Genomic DNA, 23,618 nt, shown 5'->3' with positions numbered 1-23,618 from the left:
CCCCTGGGGTTCAACACCCCTAGGGGGTCTAATAAATGCAAAAAAAAAAAAAAGTTAAAAAAAATATAAAAAAAAATAAAAAGTATTAAAAATTCAAATCACCCCCCTTTCCCTAGAACACCTATAAAAGTAGTTAAAAACTGTGAAACACATACATGTTAGGTATCCCTGCGTCCGAAATTGTCCGCTCTAAAAATCTATAAAAATATTTTTCCTGTTTGGTAAACGCCGTAGCGGGAAAAATGGTCAAAAGTGCCAAACCGCTGTTTTTTCACTGTTTTGATTCTGATAAAAATTTGAATAAAAAATGATCAAAGCAATAACATTTCCCGAAAATGGTAGAACTACAAAGTACACCCGGCCCCCACAAAAAAAGACACCCTATACATCCCCGTACACGCACGTATAAAAAAGTTACGGCTGTCGGAATATGGCGACTTTTAGAAAAAATTTTTAACAGTTTTGGATTTTTTTTAAGGGGTCAAAATGTAAATAAAACCATATAAATTTGGTATCCCTGGAATCGTACCGAAACACAATACAGGGGACGGGTCATTTTGGTTGCACAGTGAACGCCGTAAAACCAAAGCCCGTAAGAAAGTCGCAGAAATGCATTTTTTCTTCAAATTTACCCCATTCTGAATTTTTTTCCTGCTTCCCAGTACATTATATAGAATAAATAATGGTGGCATCAGGAAGAAAAATTTGTCCCGCAAAAATTAAGACCTCATATGGCTCTGGGAGCGGAGAAATAAAAAAAGTTATGGGGTTTAGAAGGAGGGGAGTCAAAAACGAAAAACGAAAATCAAAAAATGCCATCGGCAGGAAGGGGTTAATGGAAAAATAATATTATGGCTTCCTGAAGAAAAATTACGTAAGAAAAATTCTCCTTGAGTGTCATAATGAAAATAAATCCACATTCTAAATCCATATTAGCTCTGGATTACGAAGGGCAAACAGGTCAAGGAGATTTAGTCATCAAATCCACAACGTTCGGTTACGATGGCGAATGTGGTGGTGGTGGGGTCTATGTCTCTACAACATTACTAAATGTTACTGTCACACCTTACGCGATGTACCTTAATTGTATTAGTAGCCGCAGTATTAGTTGTTCTTGCAGTACTAGTAGTAGAAATATAGAATCTATTGTATTTCTAGGGGTAGGAGTAATAATGTCAGTACTAGTAGAGATAATAGTAGTTGTAGTAGTAAAGAACTAGTTCTGCATTTGTCATATTAGTATTTATTGAAGAAATAATAGTAGAAATGGTAGAAGTAATAATAGTGAACTAGTAATAGACATTGCGGTAGTATTTATTGAAGTAGTGGTAGTAATACTAGTAGTAGTTGTGGTCATAGTAGCAATTATACAAGCAATAGTAATAGCAGTGGTAATAGATAAAGTAGTATTGGAAGTAGTTATTGTAATAGGTCCTCTAGTAGTCTCTGTAGGTCCTCTAGTAGTCTCTGTAGGTCCTCAAGTAGTCTCTGTAGGTCCTAGAGTAGTCTCTGTAGGTCCTCTAGTAGTTTCTGTAGGTCCTCTAGTAGTCTCTGTAGGTCCTCGAGTAGTCTCTGTAGGCCCTCTAGTAGTCTCTGTAGGTCCTCAAGTAGTCTCTGTAGGTCCTAGAGTAGTCTCTGTAGGTCCTTGAGTAAACTCTGCAGGTCCTCGTAGTCTCTGTAGGTCCTCGAGTAGTCTCTGTAGGTCCTCGAGTAGTCTCTGTAGGTCCTCTAGTAGTCTCTGTAGGTCCTTGAGTAGTCTCTGTAGGTCCTTGAGTAGATTCTGTAGGTCCTCGAGTAGTCTCTGTAGGACCTCTAGTAGTCTCTGTAGGTCCTCAAGTAGTCTCTGTAGGTCCTCTAGTAGTTTCTGTAGGTCCTCTAGTAGTTTCTGTAGGTCCTCTAGTAGTCTCTGTAGGTCCTCGAGTAGTCTCTGTAGGTCCTCGAGTAGTCTCTGTAGGTCCTCTAGTAGTCTCCGTAGGTCCTTGAGTAGTCTCTGTAGGTCCTCGAGTAGTCTCTGTAGGTCCTCTAGTAGTCTCTGTAGGTCCTCTAGTAGTTTCTGTAGGTCCTCTAGTAGTCTCTGTAGGTCCTTGAGTAGTCTCTGTAGGTCCTCTAGTAGTCTCTGTAGGTCCTAGAGTAATCTCTGTAGGTCCTCGAGTAGTCTCTGTAGGTCCTTGAGTAGACTCTGCAGGTTCTCTAGTAGTCTCTGTAGGTCCTCTAGTAATCTCTGTAGGTCCTCGAGTAGTCTCTGTAGGTCCTTGAGTAGACTCTGTAGGTCCTCTAGTAGTCTCTGTAGGTCCTCTAGTAGTTTCTGTAGGTCCTCTAGTAGTCTCTGTAGGTCCTTGAGTAGTCTCTGTAGGTCCTCTAGTAGTCTCTGTAGGTCCTCTAGTAATCTCTGTAGGTCCTCGAGTAGTCTCTGTAGGTCCTTGAGTAGACTCTGCAGGTCCTCTAGTAGTCTCTGTAGGTCATCTAGTAGTCTCTGCAGGTCCTCGAGTAGTCCCTGTAGGTCCTCGAGTAGTCTCTGTAGGTCCTCGAGTAGTCTCTGTAGGTCCTCGAGTAGTCTCTGTAGGTCCTCTAGTAGTCTCTGTAGGTCCTTGAGTAGTCTCTGTAGGTCCTCGAGTAGTCTCTGTAGGTCCTCGAGTAGTCTCTGTAGGTCCTCTAGTAGTTTCTGTAGGTCCTCTAGTAGTCTCTGTAGGTCCTTGAGTAGTCTCTGTAGGTCCTCTAGTAGTCTCTGTAGGTCCTCTAGTAATCTCTGTAGGTCCTCGAGTAGTCTCTGTAGGTCCTTGAGTAGTCTCTGTAGGTCCTTGAGTAGACTCTGCAGGTCGTCTAGTAGTCTCTGTAGGTCCTCTAGTAGTCTCTGCAGGTCCTCGAGTAGTCCCTGTAGGTCCTCGAGTAGTCTCTGTAGGTCCTCGAGTAGTCTCTGTAGGTCCTCGAGTAGTCTCTGTAGGTCCTCTAGTAGTCTCTGTAGGTCCTAGAGTAATCTCTGTAGGTCCTCGAGTAGTCTCTGTAGGTCCTTGAGTAGACTCTGCAGGTCCTCTAGTAGTCTCTGTAGGTCCTCGAGTAGTCCCTGTAGGTCCTTGAGTAGTCTCTGTAGGTCCTCGAGTAGTCTCTGTAGGTCCTTGAGTAGATTCTGTAGGTCCTCGAGCCAGTTAGTGGAACAAAAAAATCTACAACGTAGGAGGCTGTGAGATTTTCTCTGTAAGAGTTTAGGGTCTGTAGTGGTTTATGGGGTCTGGTCTTGGGTTTGTATCTTGTGGGTGTATATATCTTTACAGGGTTTGGTCTGAGATTTTTTTTATTTGGGGTCTTTAATTTTTTGTAATGTGTGGAAGATAGCTCGGTAGCAGCAGTGTGTGTCCGGGGCACAAATCTTGCAGCAAAGTGATTTATTAAGAAAAACAGCTAAATAAATAAACCTTTACATCAGGCACAAAAATGAGCAAAATAAAATCCAGCCTGAACTTCAGGCAAAATAACGTCAAACAAAATCCTGCTCGTCTGAGCACTAAGCAGAAAATGCTAACTATACATGGGGCTGACTACCAGTCACACAGGACAACTAAACCAACGCTGTACCGTACACCAGGCTCTCAGTGTCAGGACAGACCCCGGCGCCTCCTCTACTCCGGGTCTGGATTTCATGATTTTGGGGTATATTATGTTACATGTACAGATCGGAGATCAGTAGACTAATGGACTTTGAGGACATGACAGTAAATTTTGCACCTCATTTCAGGATTTCAGATCATGATGTTGCCACTCAAATCTGTATCATGGGATCTCTGACCAGTTTTTGGGAGCACTAAGGGCCTGGCCGTAACAAAACTTAGTAATCTACTTATTGTCAGCAGAGATCTCCTTTAACCAGTTGCTGGCTGACGATGGACTATAAAGATATCAGGGGTCGGCGGTAATCTCTGCAGAGACCTGTACATGCTGCAGAGTGATACGTCAGACACCCTAGAGAGAAAACAGGGATGTTTTTACCATCGTGGCCTTCCCCATTGCTCAATAAGCCCCGTGTTTACAGTTAAGGGACCTGCCTTGATGATGTCATGGGACCGGCCAGGTGTCGGGAATTGTAAGAGCCCAGTTACAGGGAAAAACATAAAAAAACCCTTAAAAATAATAATCCAATACTGTTAAAATCTTCCACTAAAGTTCTTTTATGACGACCCCATGTAGCGGACCGCCAATAAAAAACTGCTCTGCAGACTTTCTATCCCTAATACAGAAGGCACCATAAGCGATGGTGGGCAGTGAGGAGGGAACGTACAACACGTCATCTCTGCTCAGCACCCACCAACATCTTATTTCCCTGATTCCAGAGTCATTGTATCGACCCACCCTTCAATATTATGTTGCAGTTATGGATAATCGAACCTTTAGTTTTGGGAGTTTGGTCAGTTCCCTTGGCGAACAAGGTGCCAGTGGAGGGCAGCCCTGCACCGCGCCTTGTAAGCACTACAGGCTTGTTACTTTGGAAAAAAAATTCTGTCTGTGTTCCTGGTTGAAAGTGATGAAGAAGTGACTTTCCAAAGTTATCAAAAAGTTCCCCACTATGAGAGTAGAATCGATGGCACGGGGTTTATTATTGACATGGGAACGACAATGTGGTGGAACTGGATGGACTTGGCCATGGGACACGTCTGGCTGAGTGGAGGTGGATGTTTGGCATGGTAGCCGTACACCAGATATTACATATTAATAATAATAATAACACCACAATAAACCTTTAAACACATTTTTCTTAAAGACAAAAATTTATTCTGTCCATTGATGGTATTGAAGAAAGACAGATACAACAATCTGAAGATATAAATCTTGAAGAGCTTTAGTTGGTGGCGACGGTGTTGGAGATCCAGGAGTTGTAGTTGCAGGCCTTGGTGTAGACACCAGGATAGTTCCTGAGAGCACAGCCGTATCCCCAGGAGACAATACCCTGGAGCTGTCCATTGCAGACCACGGGGCCACCAGAGTCACCCTGAAAGGAGAACATAAAGTCATATATGTGCCTAAGATTGTCCATGTAATAGAAACTAGTAACACATACAGTCCGTCCTCTCTATAGTTCTATATCCCATCTCTAGCCAATTGTATCCAACCTAGACAATGCTCAGTGAGCAGCACGGCCTAAACACAAGAGCAAAGTTAACCTTGTCTTTATAATGGTGTCTTTGATGGATAACTCAATGCAATAAACATTAATGAGGACAGGAGAACATACTGGAGTGGTGTCTCTCTGGTTCAGCAAGAGGCTGTGCCCCAAAAACTTGTCACATTTCTATCCTTCTCTGCCATAAAATTGGTGTAGATGGGTCAGTAAAACCCATCCATTGGCTATTTGACAGGTTAATACCTTTGGGGTTTGATCTTACCCAACAACAAAGTGGTATTTCAGAAAATATCTCAGAAGTGTTTCTAAATCCTCCATTTTTTAGCTAGGGTATCTCAAGTATAACAGGCTATATGGACGGGATAAGACTATACAGAGTATTTGGAGATCTGTCCTCCCTGCCCCCAACTCTCCTCCTCACACTCTGCAGCCTCTTCCCTCTTTCTCCTCTCCAGGTTATCTACAGCGGTAATTTGTCCAGGAGTTGTGAAAAACCAAAGGATCTAATGTGATCACCAAACATACAAATGGCTTGGAAGATTCTCAGTAGTATTTACCTGGCAGGAATCCTTGCCACCTTCCAGGTATCCGATGCAGATCATGTTGCCGGTGATCTCTCCGGGGTAGGCATTGCTACACTGGGTGGAGGTCAAGATGGGGGCGTTCAGGCACTGCAGGAGGTTGGGCATGCTTGCTGCAAGTCAATGGACATGAAACATTAGTGCAGAATTCACATGGCAGGGACACATACTCATGTGACAACTAGGCTCCAGTAGAATTAGATCAGACATTGGAGTTAGTGGTCTGGAGATAATAGAAGGTAGAAGTTGTGCTATCACTTACTTCCACTGCTCAGGGTGTTGCCCCATCCGGAGATCAGACAGCTGGTGCCAGCGCCGGCACAACCAGAGGCCAGAGGTACGGTCTTGACGTAGGAGTTGAGGGTGGCGGGAGAGGCCAACTTGATCAACATGATGTCATTGTCCAGGGTTCTGGAGTTGTAGCTTCCGTGTCTGATGACTTTGGCGGAGTTGATGAACTGTTCGGTACCTTCACTGGTGGCGATGTTGTGTTCTCCCAGTCTGACCTGAAGGCTCCTGGATGAGGGCACATCGGGGAGAGTTAGATAGAGGCTCCATTATACTGTATATTCCATTGCTTATATTGTGTTATTGTCTTCTGTGCAATAATAAGAAGCTCATGGGTGAAGCATCACCTTCTATTATACTAGTGGGTAACTCTATGCAAAGCTATTACTATCTAATCTCCTCTACCCAGCTTTACCAGCATCACCTTCCCCTCAAACTTCTATGTGATATTGTCTCTAATACAGAAGGTAGAGAAGACAAGATGGTGGCAATGGTTTTGTGTCCACTGGATTTCCTCCAGGACTCTTGTACTTACGCCTTGTAGCAGTGAGCGGCAGAGACGACCCACAAGGTGTTGATCAGAGCTCCTCCACAGAAGTGGTAGCCGGAGTTCAGGGAAGCCTGGTAGGGCACAGAGTTCTTGGTACAGGTGTACCCTCCGACGATTTTATCGTCATCCTCAAAAGCAGCTGCAAGTCAAGAACATTTAGTAACAGTCAGATTAAGATTCTCAAGTCTTCATATTCTCCTATCAGCCATGTTAGTAAGAAGACTCACCGGCTGCTCCGAGGAGCACACAGATCAGAAGAAACTTCATGGTGATGGGTCTCTGGTGGAGGTTGGATGGAGGTACTGATGGTATTTATATGTTCTCCTGATATCTCGGCTCCTGTACACGGCACAGCTTGGCCAATAAGAGACCATGTCTGTTAATGTATATAGGAGATAACCAGCTAGGAATGATACGGTCACTCGGCTCTGTCCTTGGTGCCTATTTCTGTCTTATCAGCCACTAAGTCATTCTCTAGGTTTCCCTGGGTAGATTTTGGCAGGTGCGTTCATCATAGTAATTACAAATTATTGGGGTTTTGTAACATTTGTATTTTTTACTTTTGATACATTTTAACTCTTTAAGGACACAGAAGTTTTATCACATTTATTATATTTTCCTTCCCCACCTATCAGAAGACCATTATGATTTTGACAGCAGGGGTTTTGATGTGGCGATGTTGCCCACATACCCCCTGGATGCCATGATCACTATCACAGAATCCAGAGGATTAATCCACCATAATCGGAGAACCTTACGTCTGGTCCGGGCAGCTCCTATGCCCGTGGTATCACTGCACCGTACTCAGCGCAACATAATAGTACAGCACAGACTGAGAAGGGGTTAAAAACCAGAAAAGTCTACAGAACTGAATTCGCCATAGATTTACATGACAAATGTGACAAATTAATCTCCATAAATTCCTATCCACGTGATGTAAATACTCTTATGTCAAAACAACAAACGTCCAGAACGTCCTTGGTCTCTATTTCAGTCTTATCAGCCATAAGTCATCTGTTCCGTCTCCATGGTTAGTTCTCGCCAGGTGAGTTTTCCGATATCTTGTTCTTACTCTCTGATTTTCTTATTTTTTGTACGTTTGAAAAAAATAACCCAATCTTATGTTATTCTCCATTCTCTAATAGATTAATCCCTCTGACTATTGTACAATGACCGGCTGCGATATCCGAACACTTAGGGAATTAGTATGGTGCAAAAGTAGTGACGTTCCAATAGGGCAAGTGAATTCAATGGATGACTGAGTGGAAAAATAGTGAAAACAAAATTTGGATTTTTAGAAGGTTGATATAGAAACAAAGTTTTTCTTATATAGAATTAGCCAAACATAAAAATTACATTAGTTACTCATCGCTGAATTCCGGAACACATTGTATTAATAAATCTAATCTAATCATAATTGGAATCATAAACAAAACAGAATTCAATATTTTCAAAGCAGAAACATATGACATAAAAGAACCAAAACCCATTGAGGCTGCTGTAAATATCAAATAGTGGCAATTAAGTTTGAGAAGTTGGTTTAAGAGATGGGAAAACCTCTGATGATGCCATAGAGGGTTTGGTCCAAAAATTAGTTTTGGGTTGAAAAAAGAACAAGAGCTTAATTTGGTATAGTGTATAATACTGTCAGGGCTCCTAGGACTATATATCTATAATACATAGTGTATGACACTGTCAGGGCTCCTAGGACTATATATCTATAATACATAGTGTATGACACTGTCAGGGCTCCTAGGACTATATATCTATAATACATAGTGTATGACACTGTCAGGGCTCCTAGGACTATATATATCTATAATACATAGTGTATTATAGATACAGGGCTCCTAGGACTATATATCTATAATACATAGTGTATAACACTGTCAGGACTCCTAGGACTATATATCTATAATACATAGTGTATGACACTGTCAGGGCACCTAGGACTATATATATCTATAATACATAGTGTATGACACTGTCAGGGCTCCTAGGACTATATATCTATAATACATAGTGTATGACACTGTCAGGGCTCCTAGGACTATATATCTATAATACATAGTGTATGACACTGTCAGGGCTCCTAGGACTATATATATCTATAATACATAGTGTATGACACTGTCAGGGCTCCTAGGACTATATATATCTATAATACATAGTGTATAACACTGTCAGGACTCCTAGGACTATATATCTATAATACATAGTGTATGACACTGTCAGGGCTCCTAGGACTATATATATCTACTAGAGGGAGGACCCGGCTTCGCACGGGTATATTACATTTTATGTTTGTGTACTGGCCCCATAAGAATTGTCCAATTTTGCACTGGTGTATTTTGTATGTGGTTTGTGTGTATGTCCATAAGCGTCATGTGATTATGTGTATCTCATTTTGGATGTCAGTGAAAAACCTGTGATCAGTTGTTATGGATACCTGGAGTAAAGCTGTATCTAATCCTTCCCCGTGTAGTACTGTGTTTAGATGCAAGTATCCAATCCTTATTGGTGTGGTACTGTGTGCAGATGCACATATCTAATCCTCCCCATGTGGTATTGTGTGAAGAGGCGCGTATCTAATCCTCCAGTAAGTGAAACTGTGTGCAGACGCGCGTATCTAATGACTCTGGCGTGTGGTACTGTGTGCAGATGCGCGTATCTAATCCTCCCCCATGTGGAACTGTGTGCTGAGACGCGTATCTAATTCTCTGGCATGTGGTACTGTATGCAGAGGCCTGTATCTAATCCTCCCCTGTGTGGTATTGTGTGAAGAGGCGCGTATCTAATCCTCCCCCGTGTGATACTGTGTGCTGAGACGCGTATCTAATTCTCTGGCTTGTGGTACTGTGTGCAGAGGCATGTATCTAATCCTCCAAAGTGTGATACTGTGTGCACACACGTATCTAATCCTCCCCTGTGTGGTACTGTGTGAAGAGTTGCGTATCTAATCCTACTGCATGTGGTACTGTGTGCAGACGCGTGTATCTAATTCTATGGCGTGTACAACTGTGTGCAGACGCGCGTATCTAAACCTCTGGAGTGTGGAACTGTGTGTAGACGTGTGTATCTAATCCTACGGCATGTGGTACTCTGTGCAGACGTGTGTATCTAATCCTATGGCGTGTACAACTGTGTGAAGACACGTGTATCTAATCCTCCCCTGTGTGGTATTATGTGAAGAGGTGCGTATCTAATCCTACAGTGTGTGGAACTGTGTGTAGAAGCATGTATCCAATCCCCCGGCATGTGGTACTGTGTGCAGACGTGCCTATATAATCCTATGGCATGTGGTACTGTGTGTAGATGAGCGTATCTAATCCTCCCCCGTGTGATACTGTGTGCTGAGACGCGTATCTAATTCTCTGTCTTGTGGTACTGTGTGCAGAGGCATGTATCTAATCCTCCAAAGTGTGGTACTGTGTGCACACACACATATCTAATCCTCCCCTGTGTGGTATTGTGTGAAGAGGCGCGTATCTAATCCTTTGGCGTGTGGAACTGTGTGTAGACGCGCGTATCTAATCCTACTGCATGTGGTACTGTGTGAAGACGCGTGTATCTAATCCTATGGCGTGTACAACTGTGTGAAGACACGTGTATCTAATCCTCCCCTGTGTGGTATTGTGTGAAGAGGTGCGTATCTAATCCTACAGTGTGTGGAACTGTGTGTAGACGCATGTATCCAATCCCCCAGCATGTGGTACTGTGTGCAGACGCGCGTATATAATCCTATGGCATGTGGTACTGTGTGTAGACGCGCGTATCTAATCCTCCCCCATGTGGTATTGTGTGCTGAGACGCGTATCTAATTCTCTGGCTTGTGATACTGTGTGCAGAGGCATGTATCTCATCCTCCAAAGTGTGGTACTGTGTGTAGACGCACATATCTAATTCTACTGCATGTGGAACTGTGTGAAGACGCGTGTATCTAATCCTTCGGTATGTGGAACCGTGTGCAGACGCGTGTATCAAATCCTTCAGTGTGTGGAACTGTGTGCAGAAGTGCGTATTTAATTCTCTGGTTTGTGGGACTGTGTGCAGACGCGCGTATCTAATCCTCTGGCGTGTGATACTGTGTGCTGATCTGTGTATCTAATCCTCTGATGCGTGTATCTCAGTTTGGATATCAGTGTTGTATTGTGCATGGGGAGTGACCGTGTGTATTGCAGTTGGAATATGAGTGAAAGTCTTGCAGGTTTGTATTGGCTAAGGGGGGGGGGGGGCACTGTGTTTGAAATGCTGTAACTCAGCAACGGTACGTCCGAGCGAGTTGGAGTCTCGTCTTAAACCTTCCCGGATATCTGAAGTATCTCTGTACCAAATTTGGTGAAGATCGGTCCAGTCGTTTGGTTCGCATTAGAGCACAGACAGACAGACAGACAGACAGATAGACAGACAGACAGACAGAAATTCATTTTTATAATATAGGGAGATAATACATAGTGTATAACACTGTCAGGACTCCTAGGAACCTATCTATAATACATAGTGTATGACACTGTCAGGACTTCTAGGTCTATATATCTATAAAACATAGTGTATGACACTGTAAGGGCTCCTAGGAACCTATCTATAATACATAGTGTATAACACTGTCAGGACTCCTAGGTCTATATATCTATAAAACATAGTGTATGACACTGTAAGGGCTCCTAGGAACTTATCTATAATACATAGTGTATGTCACTGTCAGGACTCCTAGGAACCTATCTATAATACATAGTGTATGTCACTGTCAGGACTCCTAGGAACCTATCTATAATACATAGTGTATGACACTGTCAGGGCTCCTAGGAACCTATCTATAATACATAGTGTATGACACTGTCAGGGCTCTTAGGAACCTATCTATAATACATAGTGTATAACACTGTCAGGGCTCCTAGGAACCTATCTATAATACATAGTGTATGACACTGTCAGGGCTCCTAGGAACCTATCTATAATACATAGTGTATGACACTGTCAGGGCTCCTAGGAACCTATCTATAATACATAGTGTATGACACTGTCAGGGCTCCTAGGAACCTATCTATAATACATAGTGTATGACACTGTCAGGGCTCTTAGGAACCTATCTATAATACATAGTGTATAACACTGTCAGGGCTCCTAGGACTATATATCTATAATACATAGTGTATAATACTGTTAGGCCTCGTAGGAACCTATCTATAATACATAGTGTATAACACTGTCAGGGCTCCTAGGACTATATATATCTATAATACATAGTGTATGACACTGTCAGAGCTCCTAGGACTATATATATCTATAATACATAGTGTATAACACGGTCAGGGCTCCTAGGACTATATATATCTATAATACATGGTGTATAACACTTTCAGGGCTCCTAGGACTATATATATCTATAATACATAGTGTATAACACTTTCAGGGCTCCTAGGAACCTATCTATAATACATAGTGTATAACACTGTCAGGGCTCCTAGGACTATATATCTATAATACATAGTGTATGACACTGTCAGAGCTCCTAGGACTAGATATATCTATAATACATAGTGTATAACACTGTCAGGGCTCCTAGGACTATATATATCTATAATACATAGTGTATAACACTGTCAGGGCTCCTAGGACTATATATATCTATAAGACATAGTGTATGACACTGTCAGGGCTCCTAGGACTATATATATCTATAAGACATAGTGTATGACACTGTCAGGGCTCCTAGGACTAGATATATCTATAATACATAGTGTATAACACTGTCAGGGCTCCTAGGACTATATATATCTATAATACATAGTGTATGACACTGTCAGAGCTCCTAGGACTAGATATATCTATAATACATAGTGTATAACACTGTCAGGGCTCCTAGGACTATATATCTATAATACATAGTATATGACACTGTCAGGGCTCCTAGGAACCTATCTATAAAACCCATTTTCTGGCACTGTCAGGATGCCTAGGACTCTATAAAGTGGCATCAAACACTGTCAGGGCTCCTATGAAATCTTGGATTGCATTCCAGATATTTTAGCTTGCTTATTACGTTTATTCACACTGTTCCCATTCCCAGATAGAGCGCCGACATCAGTGCGGTCAAATGCGGTCACTATTTTTTGTGATAGGGATATTCATCCATGTTGTATCTTATGTTATCGGCCCCTGATGATTCTCCTCTTAGAAGAAACGCAGCGTTGGGCAAATTTATTCATTTATGGTCAGTTATTTAGTTTTATGTCATTAACTAGACAAGCAGCAGCAAGGTTTGTCGCTCACTAAGCATCCACAGGCTTGCAGACCCCGTTGGCGTGGCATTAGGCCAGTAACCTCAGGTGAGACAAGCACTGTTGGGCTTTATTTATCTTAAGTGAGTGATACAATGTGTCACCCGGCTGTTTGTCTATACGACATGCTAATTTGTTGTTGAGGGAGAAAGGATATTAGGGTAAAGATTTAGGATATTACAATACTGTCCAAATCATTCATCCCCTCACACTTAGGTGTTTTTTCTGACCTTTTGAGATATTGGCTTAGATACATGGAACGATTTCAACCAAGTATTTGAGTGACCAATAGCTAGTTTCCACTGGTGTTCTGGAAAAAAAAAATTAGAAACACGTTTGACTAGTTTTTTATTTTTAATTATATTTAATAAAAGTCAAGTTTTATTATCTTTATCTTCTAGCTTCAAAGACAGTGAATCATATGCACAATCTAGAAGTACACACATTTTGATTCAGTGAAACCATTCCCAGATAGGAAATGAGATTCCAACCAACATAAATAATACAAGATATCATAGAGATGTAGATATTGAAGATCAATATTTCGGGCTGCGCACGCCCTTTCTCAGGCAGTAGGATACGTAGGCCAGGTGACTGCTACTTATATGATTGAAAATGTATGTAGGGTCCTGGTAAAGAACACAGAGGTATGGAGGAGGTGGTGCATGTATTATGTTATGCACAGAAATTTGGTATCACCAGAATCGTACCGAAACATAGAATACAGGTGACTTGTCATTGTGGCCGCAGAGTGAACCCTGTAAATACAACACCCCTGAGAAAGTTGCACTGATGCAGTTTTTCTTCAGATCCACCCCATTCTGAATTTTTTTTTATACTTCCCAGTGTATTGTGCAGACTAATAAATGAGACCGTCATGAAGAACAATTTGTGCCGCAAACACATGACTCTGAGAAAGGAAAAGTAATAAAGTTATGGGAGTTGGAAGGTGGGAGGAGTCAAAAACGAAAATCAAAAAATGTCAGTATATGAATTTTTTTAACCTGAGTCAGCTTCTTCCACTGCTATAATGTATCATCCCAGAATTCCATGGGGTCAAAGTTATTTGCAGGAATAAAGGAAACCTCTAGGTGCTCTAACACCTATTGTCCATACTGCAGCAGTGTCCCATAGATTGGAGTCTTAGGGACTGAGCTGATCTGCTGGGGTCCCACCAGTTGTACAACGATTGATCTCAAGTTGATAACCAACTGTATCTCAAGGATTGGCCATCAATTGCACCTTGCATCGTCTTCTATGACATTTCATGTATATACTTGGCAGATTGGAGACCATATTGGTGGGTCCTATCTTTGTGAGTTCCTAAGTATCTGTGACTGTATCTGGGATTATGGTGGCCGCAAACCACATATATCACATTCATATTAAGAACAGCACAGTAACTCTCTATAAACACGTATTTTGTTAAGAAAAAAGTTTATTCTGTCCATTGATGGTATTTATAAAAAAACACAGAACAATCTGAAGATATAAATCTTGAAGAGCTTTAGTTGGTGGCGATGGTGTTGGAGATCCAGGAGTTGTAGTTGCAGGCCTTGGTGTAGACACCAGGATAGTTCCTGAGAGCACAGCCGTATCCCCAGGAGACAATACCCTGGAGCTGTCCATTGCAGACCACGGGGCCACCAGAGTCACCCTGAAAGGAGAAAATAAAGTCACATATGTGCCTAAGATTGTCCATGTAATAGAAACTGGTAACACATACAGTCCGTCCTCTCTATAGTCCTATATCCCAGCTCTAGTTAGTTGGGGAGATTAAAGGAGTTCACTGAATACAGTTTTGCAACTTTCTAATCTACTTAGATATAATTCATCATCTTTCCCGAGATATTTGCCATTCCATCAGTGGTCACGAGAGGAGGCTAAAGTTTCACCTCAAATATAGCAAGTTATATGGACAAGGCCAGACTATACAGAGTATCTGCAGATCTGTCCTCCCTTCCTTCTCCTCTCCAGCTTATATGTCATCCATTATAGGACACCGAAGGATCTAATGTGGGCACCAAACGTACAAATGCATTGGAACATTCAGAGTAGTATTTACCTGGCAGGAATCCTTGCCACCTTCAACGTATCCGACACAGATCATGTTGTTGGTGATCTCTCCGGGGTAGGCATTGCTACATTGGGCGGTGGTCAAGATGGGGGCGTTCAGGCACTGTAGGAGGTCGGGGTAGTTGGCTGTGGAAAAAAAGTACAGTATAGAATTTACAACTTTGCAAATTTTGTAGTAATTGTGGTAAAGTGTCCAGTTGAGAGTATAAGGACAATAACATTATTAAGTTGTGCTGTCACTTACTTCCACTGCTCAGGGTGTTGCCCCATCCGGAGATCAGACAGCTGGTGCCAGCGCCGGCACAACCAGAGGCCAGAGGTACGGTCTTGACGTAGGAGTTGAGGGTGGCGGGAGAGGCCAACTTGATCAACATGATGTCATTGTCCAGGGTTCTGGAGTTGTAGCTTCCGTGTCTGATGACTTTGGCGGAGTTGATGAACTGTTCGGTACCTTCACTGGTGGCGATGTTGTGTTCTCCCAGTCTGACCTGAAGGCTCCTGGATGAGGGCACATCGGGGAGAGTTAGACAGAGACTCCATTATATATTCCATGTTTTATATTGTGTTATTGCCCCCGTGAAATTAAAAAAGAATCTCAAAGATGACACTAAGTATCACCTTCTATTAAAGCTATTGATAACCTAATCTTCTCTACCCCGCTGTCCCACCTCCACCTTCTCTTCAAGCTTCTTCTATGTATGTGATATTTGGACTAATCTGTCCTAATGCAGAAAGTAGAGATTGCTTGGAATAAACCAGTAGAACATTCCACTATGGTGAGGTTGGAGGATGGTGGGAATGGTTTTATGTCCACTGGATTTCCTCCAGGACTCTTGTACTTACGCCTTGTAGCAGTGAGCGGCAGAGACGACCCACAAGGTGTTGATCAGAGCTCCTCCACAGAAGTGGTAGCCGGAGTTCAGGGAAGCCTGGTAGGGCACAGAGTTCTTGGTACAGGTGTACCCTCCGACGATTTTGTCGTCATCCTCAAAAGCAGCTGCAAGTCAAGAACATTTAGTAACAGTCAGATTAAGATTCTCAAGTCTTCATATTCTCCTATCAGCCATGTTAGTAAGAAGACTCACCGGCTGCTCCGAGGAGCACACAGATCAGAAGAAACTTCATGGTGATGGGTCTCTGGTGGAGGTTGGATGGAGGTAATGATGGTATTTATATGTTCTCCTGATATCTCGGCTCCTGGACACGGCACAGCTTGGCCAATAAGAGACCATGTCTGTTAATGTATATAGGAGATAACCAGCTAGGAAGGATCCGGTCACTCGGCTCTGTCCTTGGTGCCTATTTCTGTCTTATCAGCCACTAAGTCATACGTTAAGGCTCCCTATTTAGTCTTTGCCAGGTGAGTTATAGTATTTTTTACATTCTCTTTTTCCCACGACTTGTTCTTACTCTCCTATTTATTTATTTTTGTTGGACTTTTGAAACTGTATCCAAATCGTATGTTGGCCATCATTCATTCCCCAATGGATTTATCCCTGCAAGCAAGACTTTTCTCTCCATGTTTTTTGGGTAGAAATTGGACAGAAACTCAGCAAACCCCATTATGGTCTATGGGGGTCTGTGGGTTTTTGCAGGTAACTACGTTTTAAGTGCATTAGGTTTCCATTGTTCATGTCCCCATGTGGACCAGAAGAATGGAAAGCCAAACGCTAGTGTCATCTTAGCGTCATATGTTCCCAAAAGAAGAGAGTCTGGTCAGAAACTTGGGAAAATGTCTCAGTCACGACCGTGTAAGCCGGATATTGGTGAAGTTTCAGAATGTTTTAAATCTAAATTATAATAAAAATTAAAAATGTACAAAACAGAAACATTTACCATGAAACAACCAGAAGCCGTTGATGGTTGTAGTTAGAGAATGTTTCTTGATCGTCGTTATTTATACAGGCATGGAGGTTATAATGCAAAGAGCAATGGTTTTACAGAAAAATTAGTATGGTGGCAGTAATGGTAGCTGTTATATGGTGGTGGCAGTAATGGCAGCTGTTATATGGTGGTGGCAGTCATGGTAGCTGTTATATGGTGGTGGCAGTAATGGTAGCTGTTATATGGTGGTGGCAGTAATGGTAGCTGTTATATGGTGGTGGCAGTAATGGTAGCTGTTATATGGTGGTGGCAGTAATGGCAGCTATTATATGGTGGTGGCAGTAATGGTAGCTGTTATATGGTGGTGGCAGTAATGGTAGCTGTTATATTGTGGTGGCAGTAATGGCAGCTGTTATATGGTGGTGGCAGTAATGGGAGCTGTTATATGGTGGTGGCAGTAATGGTAGCTGTTATATTGTGGTGGCAGTAATGGCAGCTGTTATATGGTGGTGGCAGTAATGGCAGCTGTTATATGGTGGTGGCAGTAATGGTAGCTGTTATATGGTGGTGGCAGTAATGGTAGCTGTTATATGGTGGTGGCAGTAATGGCAGCTGTTATATGGTGCTGGCAGTAATGGCAGCTGTTATATGGTGGTGGCAGTAATGGTAGCTGTTATATGGTGGTGGCAGTAATGGTAGCTGTTATATGGTGGTGGCAGTAATGGCAGCTGTTATATGGTGGTGGCAGTAATGGTAGCTGTTATATGGTGGTGGCAGTAATGGCAGCTGTTATATGGTGCTGGCAGTAATGGCAGCTGTTATATGGTGGTGGCAGTAATGGTAGCTGTTATATGGTGGTGGCAGTAATGGTAGCTGTTATATGGTGGTGGCAGTAATGGCAGCTGTTATATGGTGGTGGCAGTAATGGTAGCTGTTATATGGTGGTGGCAGTAATGGTAGCTGTTATATGGTGGTGGCAGTAATGGTAGCTGTTATATGGTGGTGGCAGTAATGGCAGCTGTTATATGGTGGTGGCAGTAATGGTAGCTGTTATATGGTGGTGGCAGTAATGGTAGCTGTTATATGGTGGTGGCAGTAATGGTAGCTGTTATATGGTGGTGGCAGTAATGGTAGCTGTTATATGGTGGTGGCAGTAATGGCAGCTGTTATATGGTGGTGGCAGTAATGGCAGCTGTTATATGGTGGTGGCAGTAATGGTAGCTGTTATATGGTGGTGGCAGTAATGGCAGCTGTTATATTGTGGTGGCAGTAATGGTAGCTGTTATATGGTGGTGGCAGTAATGGCAGCTGTTATATGGTGGTGGCAGTAATGGTAGCTGTTATATTGTGAGCAAATGGAATAGTATGATGGACAAGGCAGCAGAACGTGTCTTGCTCAGTGGTGGCAGATAAGATGAAACTCTCATGGCAAACGTGGCCAACTCCTTCCTCTGCTCTAACATATTGACCCAGAATTGTATGCCATAGTTATTCGCTGGACTATAGGACCACTCTAGATACAACCGTACCTGCTGGTATAACTGCGGCTCCAATGCAATATACTCCTGTGACTGGGATGAGTAATCACAAACTTCATCTTTATTCTCAGGAAGTAGAACAATCCTGCACCCACTGGTGATGCCACCAAAACCAAAAGCAGTGTTGCTGTTGCCACTAGAGATGAGCGAACAGTAAAATATTCGATATTCATTATTTGTTCCGAATAGCCGCTCAATATTGGACTATTCAAACAAATATGGAACCCCATTATAGTCTATGGGGGAAAATGCTCCGTTTCAGGAGATCCCACCATTCGACTCAGGAGAGTCACCAAGTCCACTATGACACCTCAGCAAATGATGCCAACACCTCTGCAATGCAACTGGGACAGCAGGGGGTGCATGTCTGGGGGCATCTAACACACCAAAGCCCCTCTATTACCCCAACATCACAGCCTAACAACTACACACTATACACACTCACTACAACCTCTATCAAAGTGGGGGGAAAATACCTGGAAACCTTCTTTACTCCCCAATTGGATGGACACAATTTTAGCTCAACAAACAGTAACAACCACCCCTTTAAATCACGTTCCCCATGACAGCTAAAGATGGAATAGGCAATGGAAAATCCAAAAGCCCTCACCCTGACCTGTCATTGTGGATGTGTGTGTGTGTGTGTGTGTGTGTGTGTGTGTGTGTGTGTGTGTGTGTGTGTGTGTGTTGTGGTGAGACCTTCCAAAATTCACTTTTCTAGCCCATAACATGAGCCCTTCCAAATGAAGTTCCAGGCCCTTAAGCTGAGCCCCAGCAGAGATTGGGGCCCTTCAGGTGACTTCAGCCTCTACCTGCAGAGTTTTAGGCCCTTTAACTTAGTTCAGCCTTCACCAGCAGAGATTTGTTGGTCCTTTGGGTGAGTGGAGCCTTTAAACAGCAGTGTTTTGGGCCCTTGGAGTGACTAGAGCCATGCAGCAGCGGTGTTTTATTTTTTGGCCCTTGGGGTGACCCCTAAAAAATTGATTTGCAAGCCCCTGGGGGGGGGGGATATACTTGAAAAAAAGAAAATTAATAAAAAAATATATATATTATTACATTCAGGAATAGGGGCTGGGGTTGTAGGAGGAGGAAGAGTGAATTGGGTGCTGGCAGCCCCTCTCCAGTACCTGGACTGTAGAGTGGATATACAGCTGGGTATCCACGTCCTCGCCCACGTCCCCACTGCTACGCTGCATGATTTGCAGATTGATTTTATGTTAAGCTCTGAAAAGAGCTGTTTTTTTCCTGCCTAATAAAGCTAGAAAGCTCTGAATTGCCCTGAGACCAAACTCTCCCTATCACTCCAAAACGAAAATGAGACAAAGATGGCCGACACTATTCTTATGAATCAGAGGTCACATGTTTTCGGCAGCCAATGGGTTTTTCCATTTTTTTCACTGCCTCCGTTGTCGTAGTTCCTGTCTCACCTCCCCTGCACTGTTATTGGTGCAAAAAAAGTGCCAAGGAAGGTGGGAGGGGATACGAATATTTACCTCGTTTGTGGCCTTGTATTTGATTGGAATCGAACACCTCGACAGCCTGATATTTGATCAAATACCTATTCAATCAAACGGCGTTTGCTCATCTCTAGTTGCCCCCCATTCTTATTGTTAGTACTTTCACGTATCTTTCCTCTTTCCTCTCCTTTAGCTTTTCCCCTCATGTTACTGAGCTGCTTATATAATATTGATTTTTGTAGCATATACATATACACAATATCTCTAATCCATCATTTATTAATAACTACAACTAATAATCCATTGATAATACCTATTGCCAGGTGAACCACCACCAATCTAAAATTAGTAGCCCACTGTATCTCAAGAAGCAATTTTAAAATGTGGATAACCCCTTTAAGGGCTCCAACATGGCGTCTTCTTCTATCACATTATCTGTATATTGTAACAGATTAGAGACAAAATCGGAGGGTCAATTCCTAGTGAGTTCTGAAGCATTTATCACAATACATGGTGCAGCAATCCAAGGGGAAGAATTGTGGATGGAGTATGTGTGTCACCGAGGACTTGTCCAGGTTTTAGGAGTGACCATAGACCTGGTGGGGAGGTCGCTCCTATTCTCCATCCAGAGGTGTCCTTAGTACCCGCCCAGATTTAAGATGGTGGACAGAGTAAGGGTGTGGTGTGTCTATGGAAGTAAGAGGCTGGAAGGAGAGTCTTTGCTCTGTATGTTGAACAAGCCCCGGACAGAGTCTAACGCCGTGTCCTAATCAAACTGGTGAGACCATCTGATTTATTTTGGACATTGAGCTAGAAGTACGGACTTGTTGTTTGCCACATTGTTGCTGAGAGAAGATTCTGAAGGGAGGCCACTGGTTGCCTTTATCTGATAAGAACCTGGTCCAGTGTCTACCAGATACTCTACTTCTGAGCTAAACCTTCATAGAGGGTTATGGAAGCTACTCCAGATATTACATGTTAATAAGAACAATACAATAGTCTCTAAACCCATATTTCTTCAGACAAAAGTTTATTCTGTCCATTAATGGTACTTAAGAAAAACAGATGGAACAATCTGAAGACGTAGATCTTGAAGAGCTTTAGTTGGTGGCGACAGTGTTGGAGATCCAGGAGTTGTAGTTGCAGGCCTTGGTGTAGACACCAGGATAGTTCCTGAGAGCACAGCCGTATCCCCAGGAGACAATACCCTGGAGCTGTCCATTGCAGACCACGGGGCCACCAGAGTCACCCTGAAAGGAGAAAATAGTCATATATGTGCCTAAGATTGTCCATTTAATAGACACTGGTAAGAAATGCAGCCGGTCCTCCCTTTAGTCCGTCCTCTCTATAGTCCTATATCCCAGCTCTAGTTAGTTGGGGAGATTAAAGGAGTTTCAGGAAACCTCATCACTGAATACAGTTTTGCAACTTTCTAATCTACTTAGATATAATTCATCTTTCCCAAGATATGTCATTCCATCAGTGGTCACGAGAGGAGGCTAAAGTTTCATTACTATAGTATAAAAGCATGATGACGTCCTTGCCACCCTCTTTCCAGTCCAGTACGAGTTCTCCTTTTCTTTAGGATACGGTATACCATATTCCATCTCAAATATAGCAAGTTATATGGACAAGGCCAGACTATACAGAGTATCTGCAGATCTGTCCTCCCTTCCTTCTCCTCTCCAGCTTATATGTCATCCATTATAGGACACCGAAGGATCTAATGTGGGCACCAAACGTACAAATGCATTGGAACATTCAGAGTAGTATTTACCTGGCAGGAATCCTTGCCACCTTCCACGTATCCGACACAGATCATGTTGTTGGTGATCTCTCCGGGGTAGGCATTGCTACATTGGGCGGTGGTCAAGATGGGGGCGTTCAGGCACTGCAGGAGGTCGGGGTAGTTGGCTGTGGAAAAAAAGTACAGTATAGAATTTACAACTTTGCAAATTTTGTAGTAATTGTGGTAAAGTGTCCAGTTGAGAGTATAAGGACAATAATATTATTAAGTTGTGCTGTCACTTACTTCCACTGCTCAGGGTGTTGCCCCATCCGGAGATCAGACAGCTGGTGCCAGCGCCGGCACAACCAGAGGCCAGAGGTACGGTCTTGACGTAGGAGTTGAGGGTGGCGGGAGAGGCCAACTTGATCAACATGATGTCATTGTCCAGGGTTCTGGAGTTGTAGCTTCCGTGTCTGATGACTTTGGCGGAGTTGATGAACTGTTCGGTACCTTCACTGGTGGCGATGTTGTGTTCTCCCAGTCTGACCTGAAGGCTCCTGGATGAGGGCACATCGGGGAGAGTTAGACAGAGACTCCATTATATATTCCATGTTTTATATTGTGTTATTGCCCCCGTGAAATTAAAAAAGAATCTCAAAGATGACACTAAGTATCACCTTCTATTAAAGCTATTGATAACCTAATCTTCTCTACCCCGCTGTCCCACCTCCACCTTCTCTTCAAGCTTCTTCTATGTATGTGATATTTGGACTAATCTGTCCTAATACAGAAAGTAGAGATTGCTTGGAATAAACCAGTAGAACATTCCACTATGGTGAGGTTGGAGGATGGTGGGAATGGTTTTATGTCCACTGGATTTCCTCCAGGACTCTTGTACTTACGCCTTGTAGCAGTGAGCGGCAGAGACGACCCACAAGGTGTTGATCAGAGCTCCTCCACAGAAGTGGTAGCCGGAGTTCAGGGAAGCCTGGTAGGGCACAGAGTTCTTGGAACAGGTGTACCCTCCGACGATTTTATCGTCATCCTCAAAAGCAGCTGCAAGTCAAGAACATTTAGTAACAGTCAGATTAAGATTCTCAAGTCTTCATATTCTCCTATCAGCCATGTTAGTAAGAAGACTCACCGGCTGCTCCGAGGAGCACACAGATCAGAAGAAACTTCATGGTGATGGGTCTCTGGTGGAGGTTGGATGGAGGTACTGATGGTATTTATATGTTCTCCTGATATCTCGGCTCCTGGACACGGCACAGCTTGGCCAATAAGAGACCGCGTCTGTTAATGTATATAGGAGATAACCAGCTAGGAAGGATCCGGTCACTCGGCTCTGTCCTTGGTGCCTATTTCTGTCTTATCAGCCACTAAGTCATACGTTAAGGCTCCCTATTTAGTCTTTGCCAGGTGAGTTATAGTATTTTTTACATTCTCTTTTTCCCACGACTTGTTCTTACTCTCCTATTTATTTATTTTTGTTGGACTTTTGAAACTGTATCCAAATCGTATGTTGGCCATCATTCATTCCCCAATGGATTTATCCCTGCAAGCAAGACTTTTCTCTCCATGTTTTTTGGGTAGAAATTGGACAGAAACTCAGCAAACCCCATTATGGTCTATGGGGGTCTGTGGGTTTCTGCAGGTAACTACGTTTTAAGTGCATTAGGTTTCCATTGTTCATGTCCCCATGTGGACCAGAAGAATGGAAAGCCAAACGCTAGTGTCATCTTAGCGTCATATGTTCCCAAAAGAAGAGAGTCTGGTCAGAAACTTGGGAAAATGTCTCAGTCACGACCGTGTAAGCCGGATATTGGTGAAGTTTCAGAATGTTTTAAATCTAAATTATAATAAAAATTAAAAATGTACAAAACAGAAACATTTACCATGAAACAACCAGAAGCCGTTGATGGTTGTAGTTAGAGAATGTTTCTTGATCGTCGTTATTTATACAGGCATGGAGGTTATAATGCAAAGAGCAATGGTTTTACAGAAAAATTAGTATGGTGGCAGTAATGGTAGCTGTTATATGGTGGTGGCAGTAATGGCAGCTGTTATATGGTGGTGGCAGTCATGGTAGCTGTTATAAGGTGGTGGCAGTAATGGTAGCTGTTATATGGTGGTGGCAGTAATGGTAGCTGTTATATGGTGGTGGCAGTAATGGTGGCTGTTATA

The 23,618-nt window shown here is 42.9% G+C and overlaps 4 protein-coding genes across 4 annotated transcripts in view; all 4 read right to left on the bottom strand.

Annotated features, from left to right (window-relative positions):
• LOC142182861 (M1-specific T cell receptor beta chain-like) overlaps nt 1-23,618 on the bottom strand; it is a 142,974-nt gene that overhangs the window by 73,907 nt on the left and 45,449 nt on the right. The window lies entirely within an intron of this gene.
• On the bottom strand, nt 4,771-7,025 carry LOC142182867 (trypsin-like). Its single transcript, XM_075257640.1, has 5 exons — nt 6,757-7,025; nt 6,515-6,668; nt 5,954-6,207; nt 5,668-5,804; nt 4,771-4,978 (listed from the first exon to the last, which is right to left on the bottom strand). Exons 1-5 carry the CDS (start codon nt 6,794-6,796, stop codon nt 4,829-4,831), a joined length of 735 nt encoding a protein of 244 aa, XP_075113741.1. The 5' UTR covers nt 6,797-7,025; the 3' UTR covers nt 4,771-4,828.
• LOC142182876 (trypsin-like) lies at nt 14,292-16,029 on the bottom strand. The gene is made up of 5 exons (XM_075257650.1): nt 15,972-16,029; nt 15,730-15,883; nt 15,131-15,384; nt 14,876-15,012; nt 14,292-14,467 (listed from the first exon to the last, which is right to left on the bottom strand). The coding sequence occupies exons 1-5, from the start codon at nt 16,009-16,011 to the stop codon at nt 14,318-14,320; spliced, it is 735 nt and encodes a 244-aa protein (XP_075113751.1). The 5' UTR covers nt 16,012-16,029; the 3' UTR covers nt 14,292-14,317.
• On the bottom strand, nt 20,806-22,618 carry LOC142182872 (trypsin). The gene is made up of 5 exons (XM_075257646.1): nt 22,579-22,618; nt 22,337-22,490; nt 21,738-21,991; nt 21,483-21,619; nt 20,806-20,955 (listed from the first exon to the last, which is right to left on the bottom strand). Exons 1-5 carry the CDS (start codon nt 22,616-22,618, stop codon nt 20,806-20,808), a joined length of 735 nt encoding a protein of 244 aa, XP_075113747.1.

This window comes from Leptodactylus fuscus, chromosome 10, assembly GCF_031893055.1.
Source record: "Leptodactylus fuscus isolate aLepFus1 chromosome 10, aLepFus1.hap2, whole genome shotgun sequence".
In the NCBI taxonomy this organism is placed as follows: Eukaryota; Metazoa; Chordata; class Amphibia; order Anura; family Leptodactylidae; genus Leptodactylus; species Leptodactylus fuscus.
This window is presented reverse-complemented; position numbering and strand designations above follow the sequence as displayed.

Coding starts and splice junctions, on each gene's coding strand:
- LOC142182867 (XM_075257640.1), bottom strand. CDS start 6,796: ATGAAGTTTCTTCTGATCTGTGTGCTCCTCGGAGCAGCCG. Junction 6,669..6,756: donor TGTGCTCCTCGGAGCAGCCG/GTGAGTCTTCTT, acceptor CTTGACTTGCAG/CTGCTTTTGAGGATGACGAT. Junction 4,979..5,667: donor GTGGCAAGGATTCCTGCCAG/GTAAATACTACT, acceptor TTCTCCTTTCAG/GGTGACTCTGGTGGCCCCGT.
- LOC142182876 (XM_075257650.1), bottom strand. CDS start 16,011: ATGAAGTTTCTTCTGATCTGTGTGCTCCTCGGAGCAGCCG. Junction 15,013..15,130: donor CAACACCCTGAGCAGTGGAA/GTAAGTGACAGC, acceptor TTTTTTCCACAG/CCAACTACCCCGACCTCCTA. Junction 14,468..14,875: donor GTGGCAAGGATTCCTGCCAG/GTAAATACTACT, acceptor TTCTCCTTTCAG/GGTGACTCTGGTGGCCCCGT.
- LOC142182872 (XM_075257646.1), bottom strand. CDS start 22,618: ATGAAGTTTCTTCTGATCTGTGTGCTCCTCGGAGCAGCCG. Junction 21,992..22,336: donor GCCGCTCACTGCTACAAGGC/GTAAGTACAAGA, acceptor GCCCTCATCCAG/GAGCCTTCAGGTCAGACTGG. Junction 21,620..21,737: donor CAACACCCTGAGCAGTGGAA/GTAAGTGACAGC, acceptor TTTTTTCCACAG/CCAACTACCCCGACCTCCTG.